This window comes from Embiotoca jacksoni, unplaced genomic scaffold (genome assembly GCF_022577435.1).
Source record: "Embiotoca jacksoni isolate LCO1_2020_lvr unplaced genomic scaffold, fEmbJac1.0.p SCAF_3, whole genome shotgun sequence".
Lineage (NCBI taxonomy): Eukaryota > Metazoa > Chordata > Actinopteri > Embiotocidae > Embiotoca > Embiotoca jacksoni.
Genome location: NW_027185381.1, coordinates 3,443,663 through 3,456,065, shown reverse-complemented (window position 1 = coordinate 3,456,065; position 12,403 = coordinate 3,443,663). Strand labels below are relative to the sequence as shown.

The 12,403-nt window shown below is 43.6% G+C and overlaps 1 protein-coding gene across 1 annotated transcript in view; it reads right to left on the bottom strand.

Moving 5' to 3' along the window:
* Positions 1 to 12,403, bottom strand: part of LOC138205768 (NT-3 growth factor receptor-like) — a 158,471-nt gene that overhangs the window by 58,087 nt on the left and 87,981 nt on the right. Inside the window, exons 10-12 of the mRNA XM_069161988.1 lie at positions 11,693 to 11,713; positions 10,324 to 10,370; positions 8,571 to 8,673 (exon numbers count right to left, since the gene is read on the bottom strand). Coding sequence (XP_069018089.1) covers positions 8,571 to 8,673; positions 10,324 to 10,370; positions 11,693 to 11,713 — 171 coding nt within the window. The remainder of the gene's footprint in view (positions 1 to 8,570; positions 8,674 to 10,323; positions 10,371 to 11,692; positions 11,714 to 12,403) is intronic.

Here is a 12,403-nt window from a genome sequence, read left to right as displayed (position 1 = left end):
ACGTCACGATGTTGCACGCTCTGTCTGTGTGCAGCAGCAGCTGTCTCAGGACTGCTTGATTGCCCCTCACAGCTGTGTGAACTGGGCAGCGCAGTGTGTGTAAAGTTTGGGCTGTTTGTCAGCGAATCGATGTAACAACTCCTCGAGACCCGAAACAAGATCCCGCGTCTCACCTGCCACCAGCTGATTAAAGTGAAGAGGGTTACCCCGAAGATAGCAACAATGCAGGAGTCTAATCTGTCCAGGCTCAATTAAGGTGGTTTGACCTTTAAGGTAAACCAACTTTTTCATTGAAGTGACACTGTCAGCCGCTCCCACACAGAGAACAGAGAAATGTCTGCTGAGTTCAGCTCAGTTTGTAACGTTTATTCAGCCCAGAATCACCACACAGTAATACACACTCCCGTCCATAAGAAGAACGCATTCAAGCAGATGCAGGTCACATGATCGAGGTCATGTAAAAAATATTACTAGTCTGAGGCGTGGCTTGGTCGTGTAACTAACAGACTTCCACCTGAGAGGGTCGGGTCCATGAGGCGACACATTTTTTTTTCTGTAACTACGTGGGTTTCCTCATGGTTCGGTTTTCACGCGTCACTGATATGTCTCACGAGCAAGCGGCAAGCAACAGCGACATCACTGATATTCAGACGAACTGGGGAGGAGCCAGCGGTGGATCTGACTGATCTGATTGGAAACCCGCCGATACTATGTCCCGCTCACCGATTGCTGGAACCTGACTGCACCACAGGCCTGTCAATCAAACAGACACACCCCCAAATACACAGCTTTTTGAAGCTTATTTTCTAATGAATGAGGGATTATTTTCAGATGGACCGCCAGAAAACTAATAAGAATGAGTGACTTCAGCTAACAACACCGAGATAACTGATGGACACATTTTAATGAGTTAGAATTTTCTGAGACTAGTTGAATGGGAGTCTATGGAGCTTAAGAGACTTCCGGAAGCTACGTCCACTTTTATATACAGTCTATGCTCACAAGGCAAAGACGTGACGCTGGTACGCTCACTTCTTGTGGATGAGCGTGTGTATTACATGTTTTTAGTAAATTGAACATAGCTGCTGTCTGACACGGCCGCCCCCCTCCCAAACCACTTTCCCTGCCTCTACCTGCAGCAGAGGGAAGAGGACAGGAGTAATGACTATCTGAGTACAGTTCAACTGAGCAGCGCCACAAACGAAAGCCTCCAGAACGACCATTGAAATAAATCAACACGTCTCTCAATCAGCTCGAACAACAGCTGAACATTAAGACGCTCATGAAGGAGTATTTACTGCTGGGGGGCTGTATAACACTTTATCGTTATGTACCGGCAATTTTAATGGGGAACGTGAGGTCCTTGGGCAATAAGACTGATGAGCTCGGCGTGCTGGTAAAGACCCAGCGGGAATACCGGAAGTGCAGCATCATGTGTTTCACCGAGACATGGCTGCACTCACATTTCCCGGACCACAGCGCGGCCGTACCCGGCTTCAGGACTGTTCGGGGGGACAGAGACGTTGTGCAGAGCGGCAAGAAGAAAGGTGGAGGGATTGCAGTCTATGTGAACGAGAGGTGGTGCAATCCCGACCACGTGTGTGTGTGAAGGAACATTTCTGTAGCCCGGACATTGAACTGCTAGCCGTGGGGATGCGCCCTTATTATTTGCCGAGGGAGTTCTCGTCCGCCATTGTTATCGCTGTGTACGTTCCTCCATCAGCTGACGTAGAGGCAGCAGTGGACACCATCTACTCCACTGTGTCTAAACTTCAGACTCAGCATCCCGGTGCATTTTTGTTAGTTACTGGAGACTTTAACCAGTCTGGATAAAGTACTGCCAACTTTGCACCAGTATGTTAACTGCCCCACTCGGAACAATAAAACTCTGGACCTACTGTATGCTAATGCCATGGATGCATACAGTGCTACTGCCCTTCCCCCCCTTGGTAGATCAGACCACAACCTGGTCCTGCTGACACCAAACTATGTTCCCCTGGTGCAGAGGCAGCCTGTAACCACCAGGACTGTGAGGAGGTGGAAACAGGAGGCTAAAGGTGCCCTGCAGGACTGCTTTGAGTCCACGGACTGGGATGTGCTGTGTGGACCACATGGGGAGGACATCAACAGCAGGACGGACTGCATCACAGAAGACATCAAATTCTGTGAACACTCCACCGTACCATCCCAGACTGTACACTACTTCCCCAACAACAAGCCGTGGATCACCAGTGACCTGAAAGTTATTTTTAATAAGAAGAAAGCAGCCTTCAGGTCTGGGGACAGGGAGGAGCTCAGGAGAGTGCAGCGCCACCTGAAGGTTGAGGAGTACAAGTACCTGGTGTCTCCATGACAACAGACTGAACTGGAAGACCAACATCAATGCTGTCTACAAGAAGGTGATGAGTCGACTCTTTTTCCTGAGGAAACTTCGATCCTTCAATGTGTGCAGCAAGATGTTGGAGATGTTCTACCAGTCTGTTGTGGTCAGTGCATTGTACTTCTCTGTGGTCTGCTGGGGGAGCAGCATTGGAGCCGGCGACACCAACAGACTTAACAAACTGGTTAAAAAGGCCGGCTCCATCATTGGCTGCAAACTGGACAGTCTGGAAAAGGTGGTGGAGAGGAGGACGCTGAAGAAACTATTATCCATATTGGATAATCCTGCCCACCCTCTCCACCACCTTCTGCAGGGACAGCGGAGCACTTTCTCCAACAGATTCCTCCAGCTCCGCTGTCACAAGGACAGATACAGGAGATCGTTCCTGTCCACTGCAATAAGACTGTACAATAACTCACCTCTGGCAAAATCCATCACACAACAATAACACCGTTGGTTGTCTGTTTTCTTGTTTGTTTAAATCGTTGCACTATTGTTTAGTTAGTTTTAATTTAATTTAATTATTATGTTTTATTTGATTCTATTTTATTGTATATACTGTGCATTTTTTATATTTAATATTTTTTACTGTTGTTTTATTGCTTTCCTGTACCTATAATGATGCTGTAGTGAAAAAAAATTCCCCTTGTGGGATTAATAAAGTAACTATCTATCTATCCTTCACCCGTCAGTGCTTTTAATCTTACGGCTGATCGGTGTGTCACTGTATATGATGAGTTACCAGTTCGAAGCTTTGGATGACATCCGGTATTATGTTTTGTGCAAATCGTCCCTTTCACCTGAAGTATATCACTGAATGAAATATGAATATGCTCCTTCAGTTTTCTGTCAGTGCTTTGTCGGGTGCAAAAAGAGAGTCTGAAGACATGTTCTATACAAAACAAACTTAATATCCATTCACTACCTGATGTATATAGACTGTTTATTACTTGTAAAATTACCTTTCACCGAGGACACATTCACATCATACAGGCACATTTATTTAAAGGTATTTCACCTGTCAGATGGATCTTAGTGATCAGATCAGTAAAGTGCAATAAAAATCCAGCGGGCGAGTCAAACTGAGGCACTGATGCATCCACGCAGGTTCAAGATGTTTTTATCTTCCTGAATCTGCTTCGTCACCGTAGAGGCTGAACATACTGAGAGGAGTCCGAAGAATCACACACACTGCTAACATCTGTGTCAAAACCAAGTGATCTGATTGGAAACCCAAAACGTGTCAATTAAGCGGACACGCCCCCAAAAACTGGGCTATTTGAGGGTTATTTTCTCATCAAATAACGGGATTATTTTCAGATGGACCTCCAGGAAACTAATAAGGAGTGAAGTTAGCTAGCAAAACCGAGATAACTCAGGGGAAATTTTATTGACTAGGTTTTTATGAGTAGTTGAATGGGAGTCTATGGAGGCGGAGGCTTTTTGGAGCTGACCTCTAGTGGCACTCGGCCTCATTTTTAAGACACGGAAGCTACATCCACTTATAAATACACTCTGTCGTCAAATCACACCTAGCTGCTGGGAGGGCTTAAGAATGGTGGCGCATCAAATTCACTCAAATAAATATAATACACTGTCGAAGAAATGCAAAGTATACAGTATGCTAATCTGGATGTTACACTGTATTGGTGGAGTCTCAGGCATCAACTTGATGCTATTATGTCCATAAAGAAACAGAGACAGACAGACATGTCTCAGTCTTCTCTGGACAGCAAAAGTCGATTGGATCTAAAAGAGATCAGAGTCGAATAAAGATGACAATATTCCTCTTGAGGAAAAAACAGATGATGAAGAGCCGAGATGTAATGAAATCATCAGTTTTCTGACTTCCTCAAAAAGCAGCTGAGACTCATATCAACGCACTTCATCTGTGTGTGACGCACGTCAAATGTCAGTATGTGTATGTGTGTGTGTGTGTGTGTGTGTGTGTGTGTGTGTGTGTAGTCACCCTACAGCCAGTAATTTGTGTTGGCTGTGAGCAGCACTAAATGAACAGATGGATGTAATCAACAGATGGTTGATATGGTGTTTCTGTGTGTGCCCTTAAGACATGGGGTCTGTGTGTGTGTGTGTGTGTGTGTGTGTGTGTGTGTGTGTGTGTGTGTGTGTGTGTGTGTGTGTGTGTGTGTGTGTGTGTCTGCGTGTTACAGTTTCTAACAGACACGTGCTGTGAAAAGCTTTTACCACAGAATGAAAGCATTATAAACTGCATTATAATGACTCACATTTAGTATATTGTGCACAGCACTAAGTCAGTCCAGTCAGTGACTCAGCTCACTCATGTCCTTCTCACCGGTCTGCTGTGTTTCCTTGCACATAAGAAATAAAAAATTTAAGATCCCACATGTTTTCTTTTCTACTTGGTGTGACATTTGCAGCAGTAAAGCTGAACACTGCTGCAGCGTTTGATCTGCTGCGGAGCCGTTCACAAGAAACACCAGCGCATGATGTGTTTCAACAACAGCGAGTGACAAGAGACAAGAGAGCTGACAACAAAAGTGCAGGAGAAGAGTGTTTCTGTGAGAGATGAGACAGTGTTGTCAAGAGGACATTTTTACACAAATTCAAGAACTCCTGTTGCAATGAAACCCGGGGGGAGGGGGGCTACGAGGTTGGTTTGAAATTACAATCTAAGAGTTCCTCCACATCTCCAACAGCTGCTCCTGATCCAGAGGCACCACACACAAGGATCTGGTTCAGAGATGACTGTCACTGTAAGGTTGATATTTGCTGACTCATACTGGAACAGCTGGTCATTGTTAAACTCAGAGATGACTGGTAGATGTCACCGTGGAGCTGCAGCCTGACCTCTCATCACCGCAGCCGGTGCTTCACTGCAGGTGAAGTGATCTCTGGCTGCTCCGGCCGACCTCAGAGTTCACCTCTGTTACCTGCAGGCCGTGCTGACTGCAGCCGGTACGTCAGTCAGACATCAGAGTCTTTCTCACCGGTGATCATGGAGCAGTTTTATCGGATGGGAGGTTAACGAGACTGCTGAGAGCTTCACAGTCACAGAAACATTTAGGATGAAACAATCAGCTGTGCTTTACAGTGCACCGCTGATGGCTTCAGGTGTAGTTCAACCGAAAGAAAGCAAGTGAGAGTTGGCAGTTTTTAGTTTTATGTGAATCTAAATCTGCACTAAAATGAATAAAAGGAGGGTTATCAATGTCTTTTCAAACATAACTTGCTTTATTAACAAAAATAACTGCTCATTTACAATCAGAAAGGCTCTGCTCCTGTTTTTTCATCATCAAATAAAACTGAGAAAACCAGAATGAGCAGAAAAAAACTGACGTGGCAGGGTTTGCGGGAAAATCTAATTAAATAATTATTGTAAAAGAAAGGGATTACATATTACTGCATGTTAAAATAATTTTATACACACAACTTAGTTTGTACAGTAGTGTGTTGAATTAACATGAATTAAGCAACATCTAAAGCTCTTATTTTGACAGCTGATGTCGTCGTTGTTTCTATATTACATTTTACGCCAAAAAAAAAAAAATCACATTTTCAAAATCTACTGCAAAATAAATAAAATGTGATCCCAACAATCACAAAAAAACTCTGCGAAATCCTGGAGGGACTATTTTATGTGCATGTAATGTGCACCACAGGAACCTGTCCTGATCTGCACGTGGTGATGAGAAGAGTCCAACATCTCAAAATAATGTGCTTATTAAATATGGAGTCACCTACACCCACCTGCTGCTTCTCCTTCCTCACCTCCCTGGGTTCTCTACCAGATTGTTTCTGCCGACCTGTTAAAAGCTCAACCTCCGACCATCAGCTTTCACCTCAACATTACGTTACTGCACTTTGCTTGTGATCTAAATCAACACAATACAATAATATGACAACAAAACAGGAGAAATTAGAAATAAAGTCCTAACTGAGCACACAAATGCATTAAAGTCATTTGTGCTCTTATTAAATGTTCAATTCAGAGCTGAAGCATGAATGACTTGTGTCTTTACGAGGTCCTGCAACAGGAAGTGGCTTCCACTCAGTGACATCTCTCATCCTTTTTGAATGTGCTGATATGAGTCATCATGAAGGAACCGGGCTGGTAAACATGAACGCTGTGGGCAGTTTACCTTCCCCATCTCTGGCTTCTAAAAGTCTGAAAACGCTCACCTCTGGAGGGGACAGCATGTCAGGTGGTTGCGCTGCAGCTTTAATCCCCTCTGATCTGGTGGAGCTGCTACAGCCACTCAGCTGGGAGTGTGTGCTGGTGCTCTGCTGCAGGTCCAGCTGCTGCTGGAGCTACTGCTGCTGCTGGAGCTGGAGCTGCTGCTAGAGCTGCTGCTGCTGCTAGAGCTACTGCTGCTGCTAGAGCTACTGCTGCTGCTCCACTTTCTCTGGATAAACTCAGAATGTTTTCTGGTTCTGTATTGAAGCTTTCTCTGCCAACATTTGGCTTCTTTAAATTGCCTCCCACAAATATTTCCAAAGAAGCTCCTTCAAATAATACAAGGAGATAAAATAATGTATGGAAACATCACATCTGCTTCCCAACATGTTCGTGGAATAATAACAAACTGCTTATGTCTACTTCTGACGTTTTATCCATCTGAACCTGAAAAATTCTGATGTTTCCTCTTGTGAAGAACAAACAGCATCTGTAGTTAGTTTCTGTTGGATCGGGTCGAAGCAGTGGATGCATGACTGCTTTATTCAGCAGGTTTTAAATAAGAAACACATGGAAGACAAACTTTAAATATTTCATTATTTGCAGAATTATACATTTTCTCAAACAAATAATGTATGTGCACTGTTCCTGTTTGTTGTGCAATCTTTAAAGTTTATTAAAGATGAAGATAAAGATATAATATGGATGAAAAGTTTGTCGTAAACACAATGTTAATATGTGGCATTATGTACATGTGTGTGTGTGTGTGTTTTAGAATGTAAGACACATTATCATTGAACAAGCTTCCCTCCATGAAGCTGACCTGTCACATCGCTGAGGAACACGTCATCTCCAAACACCGCTACATTTCTGCCGGTTAGCCGAGCAGCTAACCAGCCTCGTCAGCAGGTCACTTTTCCCCTCTGAGTGTTTGTTTAGTGACTCGTTCTACAAAAGCTGAAGTGCAGGTCAGTATGAAACAGGTCAGGATGAATCGCTCACAAGTGACGCCAGGCTGCTACAAAACAAGCGCCCGCTCCTCTGCTGGCCTCAGACGGCTCACAGCTCCCTGTTCAGCCTTCATGCTGTACTTCGCTGCAGACAGCTGCATGATTTATAGAAGAACCACCTTCACTCACTGAACTCCTGTTGTCATGCACCACTGTCACCTGTTTCAGAGCTGAACTGTGATTGGCTGAGAGTGTAATAACCTATATTTGACTTCAGCAAATCTTTTTGCACACATGGACCACAGCAGAGGGTGAAGACGTCCGCTCTGTGGGATACAAACAGGATCGAAGTGCTCTTTGCAACACTGCACTGCTTTATGGATGCCAACAGGTCGAGAGCACTGTATTCTTCCAGATCTCACTCATCAGATTTATTAGAATGAATCGGAGCGGTGGAGTTCACCTCAGAGGGAACAACACGAACTCCTCAGAAACACAGAGACGGCTATAAACAGGAAGTACTGACACTTAATGTGACCACTTATTTATCAGATAAAACATTCAGTTCAATGCTGACTTCATTCCAGGAATCCTCAAAACAGTTTTCTTTTCTCCTCCAAACTGAAATGAACACTGAAAAGAGGAGGAAGAGGAAGAAAGAAGCCCAAGAAGAACCAAGCCTTTATAAAGGATCTGATTACATTTGGAAAGTCTAGAAGAGCCGCATGATAGAACTATTTTATCCCCATTGATGTTAGCATAGGGCTAACCTGTACAGTCAGGGGAAGTCTCTGATGTCATGTTCCACCCACAGAGCATGCTCAGTATGACTTCATCCAGCCGGTGCAGGGGTGTCTCACCAGACAGCAGCTGTAACAACTGGCATGACAGAAATTCTTGGCTCCCATGATCCTTCAGTCCACCATACCGTGTATCAGTGTTTGAATGCTACACAGAAGCAAAGCTCCGTCTCTTCGTTCACGCACACTCAGGTGCCGGCCTCCTCCAGCTCCACACAGTCACACACCGTGAGCTCCACTGACGACCAACGACAGAGCAAACACACCGAGAAACATCTTCTTACCTTTCATGCCGAACTTGGACCGCCGTCCGTACTTGTTGATGAGAAGGAAGAGAACGACGAGCATCACACAGGCAAACCCCGCCAGGCCGACGGCGATGGAGACCTGCAGAGGAGGCGGGTGGGTTGAGGGGTAAATAGAAGTTAGACACATCATCACAGTCACACAGTTTGTGTGCAGTTAAAACAGAGTGTTATGAATGACAGACAGGACACCGGACACCGAGATGTTCCTACAACTGTGCTGCAGTCAGACACTCACAAACACTCGGTTCACTGAACGCTGGCTCTCATTGTCAGATTTTCATGGTCACAAGCACACATCACCTTTTTCATATTTTGATCCACGAACCTACTCAACAAGATTTATCCATACAGACTCACTTTAAAGTTGAAGATGTATGAACACAGTTATTTATATGTATGTGAAGACATGAGCAGAGGTGAAGTGTGCGGAACAAAAAAAAACAAAGCATTTACACATGTTTAATAACCCACGATCCTCCTTCAGAACTACAGCCCGCACATTTATCTGTTCCTCGGTCAATTACAGGAAAAGATGAACTCAATTACATTTCTAACCATCTCTCAGGCTCACCGGCCCCCGGGGGATTCGGCAAACAGCTGAGAGCGAGCGCAGGAGAAGAAAAGGATAGATTCCTGAGCTCTTATTATCTTTTTCGTTTGTTACATTTCTGTCTCTTTCTTCCTTTTGCACATCACATTCAGTGTGACGGATTCTTCCAGAGTCTTTACATGTATGCACACAGACGCACATCTGCCATCTCAACTCTCAACCCTTAAATTGACAGGATGCCTCAATAATTTAAAAGAAAAATAGATGTTATGAATGTAAATCTGAATCTGTAGAACAGATGAAAAATGTGTTGAACAAATCAGAGATTGAAAAGATCATCATGTTATATAACTGACAGTATCCACATGTGACAATGAACGGAGGTAAATGTGTGTCCATGTGCGAGTCGTGTGACTGTGTGTTGGCACAGCCATCTCTTTAGTTCTGATCTGAACTGTGCAGCTTCTGTACTGTAATGTCATGACAGTAATAAACTCTGCTTCAGCCTCCTCTGTCAGTACAGTGTAGTATATACGTGTTCTGCTTAAGGAAACTATCTTTCTTCCACATTGACAAAACCATGAAGACATTATTTTATCATGCTTGTATTGAGTCTGTTTTATCCTTTCTTTGGTACCATAGTTTGGTGTTTTATATTTGAAAGACAAGCGCAAACTGATGCAGATCGTTTAAATGGTCTGGGAGGCTGATTGGTGAGTCAGGGCTGAACCCACAGTCCTGGGACACCAGAGGAAAACCAACTCCATTTTAAATGAGGACTCCAAACCCTTTACATGGTGAATTTCAGCTTCCTCCCTCTGAAGGTTTATAGTTCCAGGCTGTAGGGATTTTTTTGCAAAGCATTTTTGCTCCCAAACTACATTTTACATTTGATTTGCTGTATGTAAGATAAATATCTTATTATAAGGGAATGCAATAAAAAAAATAAAAATCTTCCCACAGATTTCAGAATAAAACATGTTTAAAATAAGAAAGTGGTTGTTCTCACACGGTAAAGAAACCTCACAAGCATTGTGGTGTAGAACAGTGAATACTAATGAAATGTTCATGTTTGTGGGACTGAGAGCAGAGCAGCTTGAGTTCAGCTGAACCACTCACTGATGTGAGTTTGTGTTACTCTACCTAAGTGATCAGCATGTTTAATATTCAGTCACTCACCCCGAAAGTATCTTCCTCAGGTTTGCGCGTCTCTGCAGTCGGTGTCACTGGAAGAAAAACACAAAACTGTTTGAGAATCACAGCAGTTCGCTGTCCTCCACCCTGTGTAGAATAAACTGGAAGTGACCACAGTATCTTTTTTACATGATGAGAACCAAATCACATAGTTCCCCCTTAAACTGAAGAGATAATAGATCTGGAAAGTAACGTGGTGCATTCAGAGTCTTGTTCAGCTGTAGGATATCTGCTTCTCAGATACATGCATTATCTTTGTAACCACATCTTTAGGTCATAAAACAAGACCTCCATCAGTGTTAGCGCCGACAGTACATTAACAGCTCGGCTCCTTTTCAGTAACTGCTTCAAAGTCTAATCGAATTTGGTTTGTTTGATTGCATCGATGATTTAAGAATGATGTCATCAGTAGTCAGATGTAGACAAGCGGCAACCAACTGTGATGTCACCCGTTGGGTTGTGAATGTTATGAACCCTCGAGTTTGAGTTTTGGATGTCGTAATCTTGCTAGTTCAAAGTGCTTTGGAGCAGGAAATGACCATATTTGGGCGAGCTGGGGGAGGAGCGAGCGGTGGATCTGACTGATCTGATTGGAAACCCGACGATACTACGTGTTAGTGTGGTATCGCTGGTATTGCAGTTTAAGGTAGTTCTGCATCTGCCTCATTTTTTAGACCCTACGGCTACGTCCACTTTGATTTGTCTCTGTTAGTAATGCAGTGCTGCCTGAGGGCCCGAAGATTACGGCCATTCAATAATAGTTTTCTTCCTTGTCCCTTGCATACAGAGATTTCTCCAGATTCTCTGAATCTTTTAATGATAAAATGTACAGTAGATGATGAAATTCTTTGAAATTTTAGGTTGAGGAACAAGATTCTTAAATTGTTGCACTATTTGCCCACAGTCTTTCCCAGAGTGGTGAACCTCTCACCATCTTCACTGCTGAGAGATTCTTCTGCCTCTCTGGGATGCTAATTTTATACCCAATCATGTTACTGATCTGCTGCCAGGTAACCTAATTAGTTGTCAGATGTTCAACCAGGTGTGTGTTTTTTTAGCTGTACACAACTTTTCCAGTCTTTTGTTGACCCTGTCCCAACTTTTCTGGAGCTTGTCGCGACCATCAAATTCAAAATGAGCGTATATTTTTCATAAAAAAAATAACATTTCTCAGTTTCAACATTTGATATGTTGTCTTTGGTCTGTTTCAGTAACTCAATCACAATGTGCACACGAGCTAATCGTATAAAGTCAGCATGAACCTCTGTAATGTGAGCAGAGGATGTCATAATGAAGAACTAACTCCAATCAATACCAAAATACTTTAATGACATAATCTTATAAAAGCTCTTACCATAATCATAATCTTCCAGATCTGTGGAGGAAGAAGAGGAGACATACTGTGAGACACACTGCACAGAGAGGTGAGGTCACATGTCCTGGTGTTCATATTGACAACAGAGGAAGACACACACACACACACACACACACACACACACACACACACACACACACACACACACACACACACTGACTGAGAACATAAAGAAAAGTAAGTGTGAGGTGTGAGAGAGCAGAAATAATACTGTTAACAAGATCAACACGTCTGAATATAGCTCGCCTATATTCTCCACATCTCATTTACACTTTCACTGAATACAGGTTTGATTTCACAGTTTCCATCCTCACGAACACAGAGTGCTGATGAGGCACTGAAGAACCTGTGACACCGTCGACCTGAGAGATGAACCGTGCACCAGCTACATCAAACACTCTGTTACAGTTAAACAGGAAACCCCAACTTTGTTTTTTGACAGGCTGCTTGATTTGATGAATCAAATCATTTTAAATTATAGTTTCCACAGGAGTCAGTGATCGGAGTCCCGCTCACCTTCAGAACAGGGCGATTCATCTTTTAGGAGGGTGTAACAGTGATCCAGTGTGTTGGTGTCCCTGCAGAAAAGACTAATATGCTTGCTAATATGTCTCAGGTCTGTCAGGGTCACGCTGATCTGGAGAGTGATGTAAACATCGAGCAGGATGGAGGAGGAAACCTCCCGCATCA